General features: G+C 43.5%; 2 protein-coding genes across 2 annotated transcripts; both read right to left on the reverse strand.

The window, feature by feature from the left end:
- Window positions 1–568: 568 nt before the first annotated feature.
- LOC110538791 (NACHT, LRR and PYD domains-containing protein 3-like) lies at window positions 569–8,429 on the reverse strand. Its single transcript, XM_021625768.2, has 6 exons — window positions 8,153–8,429; window positions 4,425–6,276; window positions 3,263–3,436; window positions 2,433–2,606; window positions 1,992–2,029; window positions 569–1,290 (listed from the first exon to the last, which is right to left on the reverse strand). Exons 1-6 carry the CDS (start codon window positions 8,427–8,429, stop codon window positions 749–751), a joined length of 3,057 nt encoding a protein of 1,018 aa, XP_021481443.2. The 3' UTR covers window positions 569–748.
- Window positions 8,430–16,857: 8,428 nt separating this feature from the next.
- On the reverse strand, window positions 16,858–21,689 carry LOC110539046 (the record flags this gene model as incomplete). The annotated part of the gene is made up of 2 exons (XM_036939404.1): window positions 21,577–21,689; window positions 16,858–17,614 (listed from the first exon to the last, which is right to left on the reverse strand). A coding segment is annotated over exon 2 (750 nt), but the record flags the coding sequence as incomplete, so codon positions are not given.
- Between the last annotated feature and the right edge of the window lie 293 nt (window positions 21,690–21,982).

Consider the following 21,982-nt stretch of genomic DNA (forward strand, 5'->3'; position numbering starts at 1 on the left):
GGAACATAACGGTAGTCCAGACTCTGTTATATCACACCAGCATCTTGGGGGAACATAACGGTAGTCCAGACTCTGTTATATCACACCAGCATCATGGGGGAACATAACGGTAGTCCAGACTCTGTTATATCACACCAGCATCATGGGGGAAACATAACGGTAGTCCAGACTCTGTTATATCACACCAGCATCATGGGGGAACATAACGGTAGTCCAGACTCTGTTATATCACACCAGCATCATGGGGGAACATAACGGTAGTCCAGACTCTGTTATATCACACCAGCATCATGGGGGAACATAACGGTAGTCCAGACTCTGTTATATCACACCAGCATCATGGGGGAACATAACGGTAGTCCAGACTCTGTTATATCACACCAGCATCATGGGGGAAACATAACGGTAGTCCAGACTCTGCTGTTGTGAAATTATGTCTGAGGGAATAAACTGTTTTGTTGTTGTTTAAAGTGACCTCTTTGTTGCTGTAATGTCGTTAACAAACATGGCCGTTTCACCGTTCCAGACTTCAACTGTCATTCTTCTTTTATGTGAAAAAACAACAACATTTAACAGTTTTTTAAAACAACCAGTTTTATTTGTCTTTATCTGGCCGAATGTGTACCGGGAAAGGTCCATTCAGTGTTATTGACTTCAAACAGAATCAGGATTGCAATGTCAACCATTTGACTAAATAAACATTATTTACAAACAACGATCAATAACAACAAGATCCATCGTTTACCACCTAAAGGTTTTTGACCTCACATAGGGACAATGAGGAGTTTATTTCAACCCAAAACCCTGGATAGAGAGGCTCAGTGAATGTGGAGCGGAATGTGTGTAGGTGAGTGAGTGTGTCAGAGGAGGACAGAGTGTAGAAGGACAGAGTGCCGGCCGGCCAGTCCAGATACACTCCTACTCTGTTGGACGAGGAGGAGGCAGGTAAGTCAGTTCTCTCCTTATTGTGCCTGGCAGTGTAACCGTAATCAGAGCAGCTCAGACTCCAGGACTTGTCATTGCATCCAAGCTTACTGTCATCGGCGTTTCCTGTCCTGCCGATTCCTCTGTACGTCATTCCTATGTCATCCCCTCCCCCACTCATCTCTGCCTCCCAGTAACAGCGCCCAGTCAGACCCTCTCTACACAGCACCTGTGGCCAGAACTCAAATCTCCCTGGGCGATCAGGATACGGCTGCTCCTCTTTCCCCCGTGTCACCTTCCTGTTCCCCTCTGACAGAGAGAGGTGTCTGCATGCTGTGTTCGGGTCCAGTGTGACATCACAGGCATCTGATAGGGGAAGATCAATATTAGAAATCATCATCATCAGAATGTTAATCATCAAGGCCTTTTATGAGGAGCATTGACTCATTGATTAAAACGTCTAACTAACAGACGGCGCTGGATGGAATGAAATAATGAAATGATGATTAATTGTTGAGTATATCGACTGTGTACTGTACTGACACAATAAAAAGTAGTTAAAAATAAGAGAGAGAGAGTACTTGTAAATAATGTGTTTTTTAGTATTTCATTTATCGTCTTTTTCATCTACATTTGTCTGTATTTTATATGGCCATTTGTATGCAAGCCTGTACAGTATATCCCTCTGGGCAAAAACTGGTTGAATCAACATTGTTTCCATGTCATTTCAACAACAAAAAAGTACATGTGAGGACGTTGAATCAACGTTGAAAACTGACTGGATTTGGGAACTTTTAACCTAAATCCACTGACAGGGTGACAAATCTTCGTTGATTTCACGTGGAATTCAGGTTAGTCGATAACTTAACCGAACGTCAATCAAAACTAGACGTTGAACTGATGTCTGTGCCCAGTGGGTCTGATTCTACTACCTTAAAGATGGCGGCTCATATTTCATCTGACCACGTAGGTCAAACAGTTGAGTAATTTGACTCTGAGGTTATGCCATTTCCTGTCTCATCACCAGGAACACATTTCACATTTTCTTCACAGCAGTCAACACTTACATTTTTTCAGCAGCCAGTACTCTCCACGGTGGTCAACACTGCACAGGAAGCAGAACAGTGACTCAGTAAAAACACACACACACACACACACACACACACAACCACAACCACACAACCACACAACCACACACTCACACACTCACACACTCACACAACCACACACAAATATTGTTTATAGGATATTAAATACAGGGGCTGTGGTTTTAGAAGTGGGGGGGACACATATATATTTTTTTCCAGTTGTATAAACACTCCAAACAGCCGACCTGACCACATGGAGGCATCCACATGGTCCTAAAGCACACTGTTGCCTCGTTTTGTATAAAACTGGGGGGCGGGGGGGTGGATGTGGTGCCCCTGATTAAATAGTTATAACTAACCCAGGAAACCTGAACCAAAATTGTCCAATTGACACAAACTTCACAAACACTCTCTACATACTTGAGTTTCTCCAGTCTCCAGTGTGGATCCTCTAGTCCAGCAGAGAGCTGCTTCACTCCTGAGTCTCCTGGGATATTGTAGCTCAGGTCCAGCTCTCTCAGGTAGGAGGGGTTGGACCTCAGAGCTGAGGCCAGAGAAGCACAGCCTTTCTTTGTGATCAGACAGCGTGACAACCTGCAGAGTTTATCACACATTTACACCCTCTAGTGGTGAAAAGGGGACACATTTACACCCTCTAGTGGTGAAAAGGGGACACATTTACACCCTCTAGTGGTGAAAAGGGGACACATTTACACCCTCTAGTGGTGAAAAGGGGACACATTTACACCCTCTAGTGGTGAAAAGGGAACATATTTACACCCTCTAGTGGTGAAAAGGGAACCTATTTACACCCTCTAGTGGTGAAAAGGGAACCTATTTACACCCTCTAGTGGTGAAAAGGGGACATATTTACACCCTCTAGTGGTGAAAAGGGGAAATGGCAGGTGTGTGTCTTCCTCAAACTCAACAGACATTTGCATTAAAAAAATGACCCGATTAAAATAATATTACAATCACATAATTATATAACTAAAAACATTTGACTTCAGGAAGTAAAGCATCTTGAAAATAAATAATATCAATAGATTGTGTGAGTCTTCCTCTTCCAAACATGAATCTGCAGTTCGGTAACTATGACATTTAAAATTCAGCTGATTACTCTGATATTATTTATTTAACTAGGCAAGTCAGTTAAGAACAAATTCGTATTTACAATGACAGCCTACTAATTGTTCTCTGTAAATACCTATAGAACTATCCCCTTTAGTGAACTAATACAGACTACTGACCTCAGTGTCTCCAGTTTACAGTGGGGATTCTCCAGTCCAGCAGAGAGCAGCTTCACTCCTGAATCCTGCAGGTTGTTGTCACTCAGGTCCAGCTCTCTCAGGTTTGAGGAGGTTGAGTTGAAAGCTGAGGCCAAGGCTTCACAGCATTTCTCAGTGAGGTTACACCCATTAAGCCTTTGAAAAGTAAAGCACAATGGAAATTAATTTAGACAACTGTGTGTACTGTGTACAGTACATGTAGCAGAATATTTGAGAATCAATCATTAATAAGTAATATGCTAGTGTATATTCTAACTGACACACCTACGCATTCAAGGGTTTCTCTTTATTTTTAAAATGTTCTACGTTGTAGAATATTAGTGAAGACATCAAAACTATGAAATGACACATGTGGAAATCTGTCTTTTGGTCTGATGAGTTCAATTTTGAGATTTTTTTCCAACTGACGTGCCTTTGTGAGACGCAGAGTAGGTGAACGGATGATCTCCGCATGTGTGGTTCCGACTGTGAAGCATGGAGTAGGAGGTGTGATGGTATTTTGCTGGTGACGCTGTCTGTGATTTATTTAGGATTCAAGGCACACTTAACCAGCATGGCTACCACAGCCTTCTGCAGCGAAACGGCATCCCATCTGGTTTGCACATAGCGGGACTATCATTTGTTTCTCAACAGGACAATGAACCAAAACACACCTCTAGGCTGTGTAAGGCCTATTTGACCAAGGAGAGTGATGAAGTTGCCCATCAGATGACCTGGCCTCCACAATCACCCGACCTCAATCCAATTGAGGTGGTTTGGGATGAGATGGACCGCAAAGTGAAGGAAAGCAGCCAAAAAGTGCTCAGCACATGTGGGAACTCCTTCAAGACAGTTGGAAAAGCATTCCTTATGAAGCTGGTTGAGAGAATGCCAAGAGTGTGCAAAGCTGTCATCAAGGCAAAGGGTGGCTACTTTGAAAAATATAAAATATATTTTGATTTGTTTAACACTTTTTTGGTTACTACATGATTCCATGTGTGTTATTTCATAGTTTTTATGTCTTTACTATTATTCTACAATGTAGAAAAAAATGTTTTTAAAAATAAAGAAAAACCCTTTAATGAGTAGGTGTGTCCAAACTATTGACCCGTACTGTATATATACTTTTTTAACGTGTATTTACAGAACAGTTCTGGAGGCTTTGACCACTGGCAGCAGCCTCAGAAGACCTTCCTCTGATCTGGAGTATTTCTTCAGGTCAAACACATCCAGCTCCTCTTCTGAAGTCAGCAACACAAAGACCAGAGCTGACCACTGTGCAGGTGACAGGTTGGTTTTGGACAGATTTCCTGAATGCAGGTATCTTTGGATCTCCTCCACTAGAGAATGGTCATTCAGTTCATTCAGGCAGTGGAACAGATTGATGCACCTCTCTGAAGATGGAGTGTTCCTGATCTTCTTCTTGATGTACTTGACTGTTTCCTCATGGCCCCGTGAGCTGCTTCTGGTGCTTCTTGTCTGTGTCAGTAGGCCGTGTAAGTGAGTCTGATTGGACTCCAGTGAGAGGCCCAGAAGGAAGCGGAGGAACAGGTCCAGGTGTCCATTCTCACTCTGTAAGGCTTTATCCACTGCAATCGTGTGGAAAGTGATGGCAGGATTCAACTTCACGAGACATTTTCTGATGAAGGATTGGTCTTCGGTCATCGGGTTGACATTGCTGTTGTTGAAGGAGAGGAAAACGTATAACGCAGCAAGAAACTCCTGACCGCTCAGATGCACAAAGCAGTACACCTTGTCCTGGAACGGCCCATAGTCCTGTCTAAAGAGCTGCGTGCACACTCCTGAGTTCACTGAGGCTTCAGTGACATCAATGCCATACTTTTTCAGGTCTGCCTCATAGAAAATGAGGTTGCCATTTTCCAGCTGGTTAAAAGCAAGTTTCCCCAGTGCCATGAAGCTCTCTTTATCCCTGCGTGGATCTCGCTCACCTTTCTTGTGATATTTATCATTCATCTGTTTGGTCTGAAATATCAGTAACCCAATAAATAATTGAGTCAGAGTCTTGGGCATCTCTTCATTCTTATCTGAACTCAACACATGCTCCAGAACTGCAGCTAAGATCCAACAGAAGACTGGAATGTGGCACATGATGTGGAGGCTCCTTGATGTCTTTATGTGTGAGATGATTCTGTTGGCCAGGTCCTCATCACTGAATGTCTTCCTGAAGTACTCCTCCTTCTGTGGGTCATCGAACCCTCGTACCTCTGTCACCTGGTCAACACACTCAGGAGGGATGTGATTGGTTGCTGCAGGTCTGGAGGTTATCCAGAGGAGAGCAGAGGGAAGCAGATTTCCCTTGATGAGGTTTGTCAGCAGCACGTCCACTGAGGTTGGCTCTGTGACATCGCACCAGCTCTTACCGGTCTCGTAGTCGAGGGTCAGTCGGCACTCATCCAGACCATCAAGGACAAATATAACTTTGTACTTGCTCTCATTGTGGTTTCCTGGTTTTTGCAATTTTGTTAAAATGTGATTCAAAAAGTCTCTCTCAATCACTCCAGTCTCTAAGACACATGTATGTAGAAGTTCTACAAAACTGTACTTTTCCCCCCTCACCAAATTCAGCTCCCGAAAAGGGAGTGAAATTACGAATTGGACATCCTGATTGGCTTTCCCTTCAGCCCAATCCAGAATGAACTTCTGCACACAAACTGTTTTTCCAATGCCAGCGACTCCTTTTGTCAGCACAGTTCTGATAGGTTTGTCTTGTCCAGAGGATTGTTTGAAGATGTCATTGCAGAGGATTTTAGCCTCTGGTCTTGCTGGATTCTTGGACGTGATCTCGTTCTGTCTCACCTCATGTTCCTGATTGACCTCTCCACTTCCACCCTCTGTGATGTAGAGCTCTGTGTAGATCTCATTGAGAAGTCGTTTATGGCCCTGCTTTGGTACCCCGTTGAAAACATGCTGAAACTTATTTTTTACTTCCAGTTTATATTCATGTTGGAACTTCTCACCATCTTCATCTGAAGGACCTGACGATGGACAATGGTTATAGAATCGTTAGCAAGCATGCGTTGTTCTCTAGACGCTCAACAGTACACAATAAACAAATATACACATTTTTTTATTTTACAATATATCTGGTTATTGGAGAAAAAAAAATCTAAGCACATGAAATGAATGCACATTTCAAAGAAAAATTATCATTTTACAAGTTAACCAATAACAAACATACAAATACTGTATAACTTATTTAAGAAAATATATAGAATTTCAATTTCAACAATACAGTAGAATATACACTGCTAAAAAAATAAAGGGAACAATTAAACAACACAATGTAACTCCAAGTCAATCACACTTCTGTGAAATCAAACTGTCCACTTAGGAAGCAACACTGATTGACAATACATTTCACATGCTGTTGTGCAAATGGAATAGACAACTGGTGGAAATTATAGGCAATTAGCAAGACACCCCCAATAAAGGAGTGGTTCTGCAGGTGGGGACCACAGACCACTTCTCAGTTCCTATGCTTCCTGGCTGATGTTTTGGTCACTTTTGAATGCTGACGGTGCTTTCACTCTAGTGGTAGCATGAGACGGATTCTACAACCCACACAAATGGCTCAGGTAGTGCAGCTCATCCAGGATGGCACATCAATGCGAGCTGTGGCAAGAAGGTTTGCTGTGTCTGTCAGTGTAGTGTCCAGAGCATGGAGGCGCTACCAGGAGACAGGCCAGTACATCAGGAGACGTGGAGGAGGCCGTAGGAGGGCAACAACCCAGCAGCAGGACCGCTACCTCCGCCTTTGTGCAAATAGAAGCAGGAGGAGCACTGCCAGAGCCCTGCAAAAGGACCTCCAGCAGGCCACAAATGTGCATGTGTCTGCTCAAACGGTCAGAAACAGACTCCATGAGGGTGGTATGAGGGCCCGACGTCCACAGGGTGGGGGTTGTGCTTACAGCCCAACACCGTGCAGGACGTTTGGCATTTGCCAGAGAACACCAAGATTGGCAAATTCGCCACTGGCGCCCTGTGCTCTTCACAGATGAAAGAAGGTTCACACTGAGGACATGTGACAGACGTGACAGAGTCTGGAGACGCCGTGGAGAACGTTCTGCTGCCTGCAACATCCTCCGGTTTGGCGGTGGGTCAGTCATGGTGTGGGGTGGCATGTCTTTGGGGGGCCGCACTCCATGTGCTCGCCAGAGGTAGCTTGACTGCCATTAGGTACCGAGATGAGATCCTCAGACCCCTTGTGAGACCATATGCTGGTGCGGTTGGCCCTGGGTTCCTCCTAATGCAAGACAATGCTAGACCTCATGTGGCTGGAGTGTGTCAGCAGTTCCTGCAAGAGGAAGGCATTGATGCTATGGACTGGCCCGCCCGTTCCCCAGACTTGAATCCAATTGAGCACATCTGGGACATCATGTCTCGCTCCATCCACCAACGCCACATTGCACCACAGACTGTCCAGGAGTTGGCGGATGCTTTAGTCCAGGTCTGGGAGGAGATCCCTCAGGAGACCATCCGCCACCTCATCAGGAGCATGCCCAGGCGTTGTAGGGAGGGGAGGTCATACAGGCACATGGAGGCCACACACACTACTGAGCTTGTTTTAAGGACATTACATCAAAGTTGGATCAGCCTGTAGTGTGGTTTTCCACTTTAATTTTGAGTGTGACTCCAAATCCAGACCTCCATGGGTTGATAAATTTGATTTCCATTGATAATTTTTTTGTGTGATTTTGTTGTCAGCACATTCAACTATGTAAAGAAAAAAGTATTTAATAAGAATATTTCATTCATTCAGATCTAGGATGTTGTTTTAGTGTTCCCTTTATTTTTTTGAGCAGTGTATTTATATTTGCTCAAAACCTTATAGACACAAGAATTCTGAATTACCTATTGGACAGTCTCTGTTTAGCTTCTCAGTGAGATCGTTGCGGCTAATCTTCTTCAGGATTATCAGTGTGATCTGCACAGCCACATTCCCCCTGTATTTCTGCACCATCTGATCCACTATGTCCAGTCCGTCAGATGTCTCCAGCTGGCCCTTTGGAATGCGAGGGAAGCCATCCAGCTGGATTCCTGTAGTTAGATGCCACTTAAATCTCTTCAGCTCGTCAGAGCCGAGATCCTCCAGAACGGCCAGGAGTCGCTCTTTCACAGATATGGCCATTGTAGGTCAGTGGAGACTGTAAAACAGATGGAGTCATTGTAGGTCAGTGGAGACTGTTAAACAGCAGATGGGGCCATTATAGAGACTGTAAAACAGCAGATGGGGCCATTATAGAGACTGTTAAACAGCAGATGGGGCCTTTATAGAGACTGTTAAACAGCAGATGGGGCCATTATAGACTGTTAAACAGCAGATGGGGCCATTATAGGTTAGTGGAGACTGTTAAACAGATGGGGACATTATATAGACTGTTAAACAGCAGATGGGGCCATTGTAGGTCAGTGGAGACTGTTAAACAGCCGATGGGGCCATTATAGAGACTGTTAAACAGCAGATGGGGCCATTATAGAGACTGTTAAACAGCAGATAGGGCCATTATAGAGACTGTTAAACAGCAGATGGGGACATTATAGAGACTGTTAAACAGCAGATGGGGCCATTGTAGGTCAGTGGAGACTGTTAACCAGCAGATGGGGCCATTATAGGTTAGTGGAGACTGTTAAACAGATGGGGTCATTATATAGACTGTTAAACAGCAGATGGGGTCATTGTAGGTCAGTGGAGACTGTTAAACAGCAGATGGGGCCATTATAGGTCAGTGGAGACTGTAAAACAACAGATGGGGTCATTATAGAGACTGTTAAACAGCAGATGGGGCCATTATAGAGACTGTTAAACAGCAGATGGGGCCATTATAGAGACTGTTAAACAGCAGATGGGGCCATTATAGAGACTGTTAAACAGCAGATGGGGTCATTGTAGGTCAGTGGTGACTGTTAAACAGATGGGGCCATTGTAGGTCAGTGGAGACTGTTAAACAGATGGGGCCATTATATAGACTGTTAAACAGCAGATGGGGCCATTGTAGGTCAGTGGAGACTGTAAAACAGCAGATGGGGCCATTGTAGGTCAGTGGAGACTGTAAAACAGCAGATGGGGCCATTATATAGACTGTTAAACAGCAGATGGGGCCATTGTAGGTCAGTGGAGACTGTAAAACAGCAGATGGGGCCATTGTAGGTCAGTGGAGACTGTTAAACAGATGGGGCCATTATATAGACTGTTAAACAGCAGATGGGGCCATTGTAGGTCAGTGGAGACTGTAAAACAGCAGATGGGGCCATTGTAGGTCAGTGGAGACTGTAAAACAGCAGATGGGGCCATTATATAGACTGTTAAACAGCAGATGGGGCCATTATAGAGACTGTTAAACAGCAGATGGGGCCATTATATAGACTGTTAAACAGCAGATGGGGTCATTGTAGGTCAGTGGAGACTGTTAAACAGCAGATGGGGCCATTGTAGGTCAGTGGAGACTGTTAAACAACAGATGGGGCCATTGTAGGTCAGTGGTGACTGTTAAACAGATGGGGCCATTGTAGGTCAGTGGAGACTGTAAAACAGCAGATGGGGCCATTATATAGACTGTGAAACAGCAGATGGGGCCATTATAGAGACTGTTAAACAGCAGATGGGGCCATTATAGAGACTGTTAAACAGCAGATGGGGCCATTGTAGGTCAGTGGAGACTGTTAAACAGCAGACGGGGCCATTATATAGACTGTTAAACAGCAGATGGGGCCATTATAGAGACTGTTAAACAGCAGATGGGGCCATTGTAGGTCAGTGGAGACTGTAAAACAACAAAGTATGTAGCGTCATAATCTACAAGCCCCGACATCTGCACTATTGTGAGAAATACATGTACATCATGATTTGCTATTACTTACATTACTACCATTTTCCACATAATATTCAGTAAAATATTTAGATGCCATTGGTGCTCAACCCCAGTAGAAAATAGGCGCTTAGGACAACAGTTAAAGCTCTGGCGCCCTCTGGTGGCATTTTCTAAGCAACACATATATTGTAAACTACCTTCATTAGATACATTTTGATTTCAATACTAGAAGTCCTTACAAACACATAAGAACCCGTGGGATTCTGGTACAACAACGTAACTAAGACAGAGCAACAGCAGGCAAAGAAAAGACATACAAAATATGTCCGTTTATTTTGTATTTTTCGTTTTGGTTCCCGAATTGTCCCCATGCTGGGGAATAAGAGATTTGCAAATAAAATAAATAGAACATTTTAAAAAATCATAATAAATTGTCATATCTTTTAAAATGGCAAAATAGGGGGTAAATTGTGGCAAAAATAACGTGACCAAACATGGGTCTAAATTATTATTTTTTCCCCTGGTTTTCATATACTGTGTCTCTAGGACAGACACTTCAAATGATTTGTTTTCTGACTGTCTGTTTTGCCATAAACGTGTTATTCAATGCTTTTCAATGGGCTTTAGGCCAAATTAGACCTACAGGGGTTTAAAATGGCTTTGTTCTATTGGAACAAAGCTCAGAGCTTTTATCCAAACATGCACAGATTCCAATAGAACAAAGCCATTTTAGGTCTAATTTGGCCTAAAGCCCATAGAAAAGCATTAACATGCATGGCAAAACAGACAGTCAGAAAATAAATCCTTTGAAGTGTCTGTCCTAGAGACACAGTATATGAAAACCAGGGAAAAAAATACAAATAATTATTTTTGCCACAATTTACCCCCTATGCACATTTTGCCATTTTTACAGCCTGTTACTGGGTTACTTTTAAGACAACTCCCCTGAAGCTTGGTGAAGAAGCTGGATGCAGCTCATTTTTTATTTTTTTTATTATTTTACCTTTATTTAACTAGGCAAGTCAGTTAAGAACAAATTCTTATTTTCAATGACGGCCTAGGAACAGTGGGTTAACTGCCTGTTCAGGGGCAGAAAGACAGATTTTGTACCTTGTCAGCTCGGGGATTTGAACTTGCAACCTTTCGGTTACTAGTCCAATGCTCTAACCACTAGGCTACCCTGCCGCCCCATTGATGGTGGATGAGGTGAGTTTCCCACTACTATGTAAAGCACTGTAAAGTACCTCAGGTGGTAGAAGAGTGCTATATAAATCCAATCAATTATTATTAATTTACGTGTCTCTACTTCTACTTTGTCCTTTTCCAGATATGAAAGGAGACACCCCTCAGTTATTATTATAACAGTACAGTTTTATTGTGTCCCCAGACAAACACACCCGATTAAACTTGTCAACTACCTAAATCAGGTACCAGGCTGTAAAAATGGCAAAATGTGCATAGGGGGTAAATTGTGGCAAAAATAACGTATGTTTGTCCGGGTCTACAACAACAACGTGTTATGCCTCAGCCACAACGTCAATCTATTATCAATATGTCCACTCCTAGTTATAGAGTTTATCTTGTCAGCTCAACAACAACAAAAATGTTTATGTCGTGATCACAAAATAAATAAGTTGGGATCTTAACATGATGTCCTCTCTGGACTTTTGTATCTTCCTGATGACCAGCGCTCTGTATATTCTGACGGATGAGGTCTGAGATGGAACATGAAGCTAACTGAACCTGACTAGCGCTCTGTATATTCTGATGGATGAGGCCTGAGACGGAACATGAAGCTAACTGAACCTGACTAGCGCTCTGTATATTCTGATGGATGAGGCCTGAGATGGAACGTGAGGCTAACTGAACCTGACCAGCGCTCTGTATATTCTGATGGATGAGGCCTGAGATGGAACATGAAGCTAACTGAACCTGACTAGCGCTCTGTATATTCTGATGGATGAGGCCAGAGATGGAAAGCTCTGTATATTCTGACGGATGAGGTCTGAGATGGAACGCTCTGTATATTCTGACGGATGAGGCCTGAGATGGAACGTGAAGCTAACTGAACCTGACTAGCGCTCTGTATATTCTGACGGATGAGGCCTGAGATGGAACGCTCTGTATATTCTGACGGATGAGGTCTGAGATGGAACGCTCTGTATATTCTGACGGATGAGGTCTGAGATGGAACGCTCTGTATATTCTGACGGATGAGGCCTGAGATGGAACGTGAAGCTAACTGAACCTGACTAGCGCTCTGTATATTCTGATGGATGAGGCCTGAGATGGAACGTGAGGCTAACTGAACCTGACCAGCGCTCTGTATATTCTGATGGATGAGGCCTGAGATGGAACATGAAGCTAACTGAACCTGACTAGCGCTCTGTATATGTGGCCACAAGGTGGAGTGAGAGGATCACAAGGAGCACCAACCAGCGCCGTTAAACCACACACAGTCATGTACATTCTCAGTTGTCGTCTCTCTAATCTAGGCCAGGTGACTGACAGGAGAGATGCCCAAGGGCTCTGGGCTTGGATTTAAAAGATGGCTACCGGTGTTGAAGGTGTGGTTTCTCAGTGAAGATGCAGCCAGTGAAAGAACTGATATGAGACCTGTACTCCACATTGTAGAAGGAGACCTGTACTCCACATCGTAGAAGGAGACCTGTACTCCACATCGTAGAAGGAAACCTGTACTCCACATCGTAGAAGGACACCTGTACTCCACATCGTAGGAGACCTGTACTCCACATCGTAGAAGGAGACCTGTACTCCACATCGTAGAAGGAGACCTGTACTCCACATCGTAGAAGGATACCTGTACTCCACATCGTAGAAGGAGACCTGTACTCCACATCGTAGAAGGAGACCTGTACTCCACATCGTAGAAGGAGACCTGTACTCCACATCGTAGAAGGAGACCTGTACTCCACATCGTAGAAGGAGACCTGTACTCCACATCGTAGAAGGAGACCTGTACTCCACATCGTAGAAGGAGACCTGTACTCCACATCGTAGAAGGAGACCTGTACTCCACATCGTAGAAGGAGACCTGTACTCCACATCGTAGAAGGAGACCTGTACTCCACATCGTAGAAGGAGACCTGTACTCCACATCGTAGAAGGAGACCTGTACTCCACATCGTAGAAGGAGACCTGTACTCCACATCGTAGAAGGAGACCTGTACTCCACATCGTAGAAGGAGACCTGTACTCCACATCGTAGAAGGAGACCTGTACTCCACATCGTAGAAGGAGACCTGTACTCCACATCGTAGAAGGACACCTGTACTCCACATCGTAGAAGGAGACCTGTACTCCACATCGTAGAAGGAGACCTGTACTCCACATCGTAGAAGGAGACCTGTACTCCACATCGTAGAAGGAGACCTGTACTCCATATTGTAGAAGGAGACCTGTACTCCACATCGTAGAAGAACACTTGTACTCCACATCGTAGAAGGACACCTGTACTCCACATCGTAGAAGGAGACCTGTACTCCACATCGTAGAAGGAGACCTGTACTCCACATCGTAGAAGGAGACCTGTACTCCACATCGTAGAAGGACACCTGTACTCCACATCGTAGAAGGAGACCTGTACTCCACATCGTAGAAGGAGACCTGTACTCCACATCGTAGAAGGAGACCTGTACTCCATATTGTAGAAGGAGACCTGTACTCCACATCGTAGAAGGAGACCTGTACTCCACATCGTAGAAGGAGACCTGTACTCCACATCGTAGGAGACCTGTACTCCACATCGTAGAAGGAGACCTGTACTCCACAACGTAGAAGGAAACCTGTACTCCACATCGTAGAAGGAGACCTGTACTCCACATCGTAGAAGGAGACCTGTACTCCACATCGTAGAAGGAGACCTGTACTCCACATCGTAGGAGACCTGTACTCCACATCGTAGAAGGAGACCTGTACTCCACATCGTAGAAGGACACCTGTACTCCACATCGTAGAAGGAGACCTGTACTCCACATCGTAGAAGGAGACCTGTACTCCACATCGTAGAAGGAGACCTGTACTCCATATTGTAGAAGGAGACTTGTACTCCACATCGTAGACTTCTCAGGGACTAAAAGTCAGATTCACTATGGACTCATCACAATGGTGCCTAAATAGGACTCATCACAATGGTGCCTAAATAGGACTCATGACAATGGTGCCTAAATAGGACTCATCACAATGGTCCCTAAATAGGACTCATGACAATGGTGCCTAAATAGGACTCATCACAATGGTGCCTAAATAGCTCATCACAATGGTGCCTAAATAGGACTCATGACAATGGTGCCTAAATAGGACTCATCACAATGGTGCCTAAATAGGACTCATCACAATGGTGCCTAAATAGGACTCATCACAATGGTGCCTAAATAGGACTCATCACAATGGTGCCTAAATAGGACTCATCACAATGGTGCCTAAATAGGACTCATCACAATGGTGCCTAAATAGGACTCATCACAATGGTGCCTAAATAGGACTCATCACAATGGTGCCTAAATAGGACTCATGCCAATGGTGCCTAAATAGGACTCATCACAATGGTGCCTAAATAGGACTCATCACAATGGTGCCTAAATAGAACTCATCACAATGGTGCCTAAATAGGACTCATCACAATGGTGCCTAAATAGGACTCATCACAATGGTGCCTAAATAGGACTCATCACAATGGTGCCTAAATAGGACTCATCACAATGGTGCCTAAATAGGACTCATGCCAATGGTGCCTAAATAGGACTCATCACAATGGTGCCTAAATAGGACTCATCACAATGGTGCCTAAATAGGACTCATCACAATGGTGCCTAAATAGGACTCATCACAATGGTGCCTAAATAGGACTCATCACAATGGTGCCTAAATAGGACTCATCACAATGGTGCCTAAATAGGACTCATCACAATGTTGTCTAAATAGGACTCATCACAATGGTGCCTAAATAGGACTCATCACAATGTTGTCTAAATAGGACTCATCACAATGGTGCCTAAATAGGACTCATCACAATGGTGCCTAAATAGGACTCATCACAATGGTGCCTAAATAGGACTCATCACAATGGTGCCTAAATAGGACTCATCACAATGGTGCCTAAATAGGACTCATGCCAATGGTGCCTAAATAGGACTCATCACAATGGTGCCTAAATAGGACTCATCACAATGGTGCCTAAATAGAACTCATCACAATGGTGCCTAAATAGGACTCATCACAATGGTGCCTAAATAGGACTAATCACAATGGTCCATAATGCGTTTGAGAAAATAATTTTGATGCATTCACAGATTTCCACACTTAACCAGTACATGCACATACGCTAATATGATAAAATATGCAAAACAGTCGCTAACAAATCTTCTTGGACCAAATGACACCAAATTCAGAATGTAGAGGCCCATGGAACATCTTCACCTAGTCTGAGAAACGCTAAGGGTCAACAGAGATCAATGTTTGAAAAATAAACAACAAAATACTTGTATTTTCAAGTGTATTTAATTAAAATGCATGTATTTTGTATTTTAAAATACAGAAGTACATTAACCAGTAGCAGGCCCAAACATCAACAACCTTCTCAGTAATGGTAACAGAAACAGTTGACTTGCTATGACTGTGATACAGGATGTTGTTGTTTACCTGCCTTTAGTTTAATGCACTGAAGTCACTCTGGATAAGAGTGTCTGATAAATGACTAAATGTATTAGTGAAAATGAACATACCATAATGAACTGCAAAGGGTAAAAAACTCAAATAAGCAAAAATATTTAAAAAATATAATTAACTAAAAAGTTCCCCCCTTCAGGATCCCCAGGACCAGGACTAAAGGACACTGATCTACAGCTGCCAAACATAACCTCGTAAAACTGACCATCCTACCGATCCTCGACTTCGGCGATGTCATTTATAAAATAGCCTCCAACACTCTACTCAGCAAACTGGATGCAGTCTATCACAGTGTCATCCGTTTTGTCACCAAAGCCCCATATACCACCCACCACTGTGACCTGTATCCTGTCGTCGGCTGGCCTTCGTTACATATTCGTCGCCAGACCCACTGGCTCCAGGTCATCTATAAGTCTTTGCTAGGTAAAGCTCCGCCTTATCTCAGCTCACTGGCCACCATAACAACACCCACTCACTCGTAGCACGTGATCCAGCAGGTATATCTCACTGGTCATCCCCAAAGCCAACACCCCCTTTGGCCGCCTTTCCTTCCAGTTCTCTGCTGCCAGTGACTGGAACGAATTGCAAAAATCGCTGAAGTTGAAGACTTATATAACTTACTAACTTTAAGCATCATCTATCTGAGCAGCTAACCGATCGCTGCAGCTGTACACAACTCATCTGTAAGAAGCCCATCCAACTATCTACAGTGCCTTGCGAAAGTATTCGGCCCCCTTGAACTTTGCACTGTACCTCATCCCAATATTGTTTTTATTTACTTTTTGCTCTCTTGCACATCACCATCTGCTCATCTATCACTCCAGTGTTAATTTGCTAACTTGTAATTACTTTGCTACTGTGGCCTATTTATTGCTTTACCTCCTTACACCATTTGCACACACTGTATATAGACTTTTTCTATTATGTTATTGACTGTTATTGACTGTACATTTGTTTATATGTGTAACTCTGTGTTGTTGTTTGTGTTGCACTGCTTTTCTCTATCTTGGCTAGGTCGCAGTTGTAAATGAGAACTAGTTCTCAACTAGCCTACCTGGTTAAATAAAGGTGAATAAAAAATAAAAATAAAAAAAAATAAAAAAATATATATAACAGCATGGTACAGCAGCTTTCCCAGAAGCCTGGTGCAGCTCTGGGTGGAGCTCTGGATCCAACTTCTATATTCATTCTGGTATCTCTAGACTCCCTGGGGGCGGGGCTTGGGAATTCGATTTGGGCGGTACTAGAACACTGATCGATGTATCTCATTGGCTCGTAGGTAGAATAGCCCGCCTGTTCCAGGAAGTTCCTAAATGACATGTCCGCGAATGGATGGCCGCATATGATCATGAGCAACCCCCTGCTGATGCGATAGGTGTTGACCGGGTCGAAGCTCCTCAGGTCCTCGTGCTGGGTCACATAGACCCTATCCACTGTCATGTCTGGACGCATACTGATAATGAGGCGGTCCATGTTGCTGGTATCTATGTCACCAGTGTTGTACTTCCTGACATAATTAGGCATGGAATAAGCTGCTGTGAGGTGGAGGTTGCCCACCTCATAGAATGGGTAGCCATCATCAGGAAGCAGCCTCTTGCAGACGTTGTTTTCACACTCAAGTCTGTTGCGGAAGTGATGGAAACCAAAGTGTCCCTCTTCGGGGTCGTAATTTGCAAACATCTGGTTGTCGTTGTCAAAGACGATGTAATCGTTGGCAAACCAGAAAAGGAGCTTGAGTCCGTGCCTCGGCCAGGGACGACCAAAACCTGAACCTCTCAGCTCCTCCATATTGTTCAATGTTCGAACCATGGTACCCCTGGGGGGAGGGGGGGGGGGGGGGGGAGAGAGAGAGAGAGAGAGAGAGAGAGGGGGGGGGGGGGGGATAGAGAGATAGGGATAGAGAGAGAGAGACAGAGAGAGAGAGCGAGGGAGAGAGAGAAACAGGAAACAGACAGCATTAAACAATACAGTTCATGATGATATAGTTAAGTTACCTCTGCTAAGAGGTCTGGACCTTTATGGCACAGGAATGTACTACTGTGGCTGTTCCCCAAATCTGGCAATACTGTTCCAGGCTTTGGATTTTACATTTATGTTTAGAGGTTGCAACCTAGGTTGCACGTAGGGCGCACCGATTGGTGTCACCTCATTAGTCAATATGTGTTACACCTGTGCTCGCTTGTCCATCTCATTAGTCGGAAGGTGTTTCACCTGCGCTGGCTCAGGTGATATTTAAGAGTGGCTGGCCCAGGTGATTTTTAAGAGCGGCTGGCCCAGGTGAAATTTAGGAGTGTCTGGCCCAGGTGATATTTAAGAGTGGCTGGCTCAGGTGATATTTAAGAGTGGAAGGCCCAGGTGATATTTAAGAGTGGCTGGCCCAGGTGATATTTAAGAGTGTCTGGCCCAGTGCTCCAGTTGTCTTAATAGATGTGGAGGGTTAACACCTTCAGTTGTCTAGGTAGATGTGGAGGGTTAACTCCTCTAGTTGTCTTGGTAGATGTGCAGGGTTAACTCATCATGTTGCCTTAATAGATGTGGAGGGTTAACTCCTCTAGTTGTCTTGGTAGATGTGCAGGGTTAACTCATCATGTTGCCTTAATAGATGTGGAGGGTTAACTCATCTCGTTGCCTTTATAGATGTGGAGGGTTAACTTCTCTAGTTGTCTTGACATATGTGGAGGGTTAACTCCTCTAGTTGTCTTGATAGATGTGGAGGGTTAACTTCTTTAGTTGTCTTGATAGATGTGGAGGGTTAACTTCTTTAGTTGTCTTGATAGATGTGGAGGGTTAACTCCTCTAGTTGTCTTGACATATGTGGAGGGTTAACTCCTCTAGTTGTCTTGACATATGTGGAGGGTTAACTCCTCTAGTTGTCTTGATAGATGGAGGGTTAACTCCTCTAGTTGTCTTGACATATGTGGAGGGTTAACTCCTCTAGTTGTCTTGATAGATGTGGAGGGTTAACTCCTTTAGTTGTCTTGAGAGATGTGGAGGGTTAACTCCTCTAGTTGTCTTGACATATGTGGAGGGTTAACTCCTCTAGTTGTCTTGACATATGTGGAGGGTTAACTCCTCTAGTTGTCTTGAGAGATGTGTAGGGTTAACTCCTCTAGTTGTCTTCATAGATGTGGAGGGTTAACTCCTCTAGTTGTCTTGAGAGATGTGGAGGGTTAACTCCTCTAGTTGTCTTGACATATGTGGAGGGTTAACTCCTCTAGTTGTCTTGACATATGTGGAGGGTTAACTCCTCTAGTTGTCTTGATAGATGTGGAGGGTTACCTCCTTTAGTTGTCTTGGTAGATGTGGAGGGTTAACTCCTCTAGTTGTCTTGAGAGATATGGAGGGTTAACTCCTTTAGTTGTCTCTCCCTATTTTCATTTCTAGACAAACATTCCTTTATCTGATCTTCCCTGTTTTTGTTTTTCTCCACTTTGTGGTTTACTTCCTGTCTTGAAGTTTGGTGTGTGTGTTTCTTTTGTTTACCTCTTCTTGTTGAATTTAGTGGGTCTCATGGTGGATGTCTTTTAGGCTCCAGTTGTTGTTGCTAGTCACACCCCCATGAGTGTCTTTCAGAACCCCTCCTAAAACCCCACCCGTTTCATTCTGGTTGTGGTCAGTGACTCTTTGTTAGTTTCTGTTTCAGTGGCATTTTTGGTTTTCTTGCTGTGGAACGTGACAATAGAACATCAAATAGAAAGGAGGACCAAGGCACTCTTCATATCATTAATTAAAATGCCTTTATTAGTATGGCCTGTTCAATAGTTACACACTTTTAAAAATCAGACGAGATCAAATCGTATTGTTGCTGTGGAACGTGTCATTTGGGATAAAGCCTGGATGATTCATGTGTTAAATAAAACAATACACTCTAGGTGAGTCCCAAATGCCACCCTATTCCCTATATAGTGCCCTTCTTTTGAACAGGACCCAATGGGGAATAGGGTGTCATTTGGGACCACGCCTGGATGAGTCAAGTGTTAGTTTGAAATATAATCTCCTGAAGGATCCAGGAACATGAAACTTAAAGGGAAATAAAATATTTAACTACATGACAGTGAATGCAAGGTTTAAATAGTTACCAAACAGTATACCTGTTAAAGTTATAAGTGAACCGTCATAAACAGAAGGTAAAATCTCTCTCTTACCGTACCATGTTTTAATGCAGAAAAAAATAGCTGATATATATTCAACCACAATCTGTCATGCTTCTAGTAAACTTATTAAAATATAATACATTTTGATAGTAATGCTTTATTATTCAGGATTCATTTAATATAAAAAAATAATATACATTTTCACTGAATGAACAAAACATTAGGAACACCTGCTCTTTCCATGACACAGACTGACCAGGTGAAAGATATGATCCCTTATTGATGTCACTTGTTAAATCCACTTCAATCAGTGTAGATGAAGGGGAGGAGACCTGGTTAAAGAAGGATTTTTAAGCCTTGAGACATTGTGTCTGTGTTGCCATTCAGAGGGTGAATGGGCAAGACAACATATTGAAGTGCCTTTGAACGGGGTATGGTATTACCTACGGTAGTAGGTGCCAGGTGCACCGGTTTTAGTGTTTCAAGAACTGCAACGCTGCTGGTTTTTCATACTCAACAGTTTCCTGTGGGTATCAAGAATGGTCCACCACCCAAAGGACATCCAGCCAACTGGACACAACAGTGGAAGCACTGCAGTCAACATGGGCCAGCATCCCTGTGGAATGCTTTCAACACCTTGTAGAGTCAACATGGGGCCAGCATCCCTGTGAAATGCTTTCGACACCTTGTAGAGTCAACATGGGCCAGCATCCCTGTGGAACACTTTCAACACCTTGTAGAGTCAACATGGGCCAGCATCCCTGTGGAACGCTTTCAACACCTTGTAGAGTCAACATGGGCCAGCATCCCTGTGGAACGCTTTCAACACCTTGAGTCCGTGCCCTGATGAATTGTGGCTGTTCTGAGGGCAAAATGGGTTGCAACTCTATATTAGGAAGGTGTTCCTAATGGTTTGTACACTCAGTGTAAAAATAGATATAATTGATTTTGAATCATGTCCTTAGCTAGTTAGATTATAACTGTTGTTGTGTCTGAACATAATCAATAAACTCAAGACTGGAGAGCAGACCTAGATGATCTCAAACTAGATCAGACCTAGATGATCTCAAACTAGATCAGACCTAGATGAACTCATATTAGATCAGATCTAGATGAACTCAGATTAGAGCAGACCTAGATGAACTCAGATTAGATCAGACCTAGATTAACTCAAACTAGAGCAGACCTAGATTAATTTAAAAACTAGAACAGACCTAGATGAACCCAGATTGAAGCAGACCTAGATGATCTCAAACTAGATCAGACCTAGATGATCTCAGATTAGATCAGACCTAGATGATCTCAGATTAGAGCAGACCTAGATGAACTCAGATTAGAGCAGACCTAGATGAACTCAAACTAGATCAGACCTAGATTAACTCAAACTAGAGCAGACCTAGAGGAACTCAGATTAGATTAGACCTAGATGAACTCAGAATAGAGCAGACCTAGATGAACTCAGATTAGAGCAGACCTAGATGAACTCAGATTAGATCAGACCTAGATTAAGATCAGATCAGCTCAGATCAGATCAAATAAAGTATCAAGTTGTTAATTGTGAGCTAGATTCGGGCATATTCCTTCCTAGAGAGCAAACCTACAAAAATATACAACACAGACTAGATCTAACTTGTAAGGACAGACTAGATCACAAAAAAGCACATCATAAATGTTTTTTCTGTACCTGGTGTTTATATTAAATGTAATCTCTTGTTCTCTGTTGCTCGGTGTCCCTGTAGATCTGTATGAGGCCGTGTGAGAAGTTGATTGGATGATCTGCAAGCTTTGCTGTGTGTGTGTGTGTGTGTGTGTGTGTGTGTGTGTGTGTGGTGTCATAACTGGGGGCAGGACTCACCGTGAAGATCTCAGGAAATGAAACTGAAAGTAATCAGTCTTGGCCTGGGCTGTGTTACATACCACAAATGTCCCTACTTTGAGCCTCCTCCATTCACAAAGCGTCTCTGAATCAGTGTTATGATCTAGGATCAGTTCTAATCCTTATAATCATCATGAGAGAGATTACAAAGACAGGGGGACCTGATCCTAGACCAGCAGTAGTCTGAGACGCTTTTAGAACACGGGACCAGATG

Source organism: Oncorhynchus mykiss, chromosome 12 (genome assembly GCF_013265735.2).
Source record: "Oncorhynchus mykiss isolate Arlee chromosome 12, USDA_OmykA_1.1, whole genome shotgun sequence".
Classification (NCBI taxonomy): domain Eukaryota; kingdom Metazoa; phylum Chordata; class Actinopteri; order Salmoniformes; family Salmonidae; genus Oncorhynchus; species Oncorhynchus mykiss.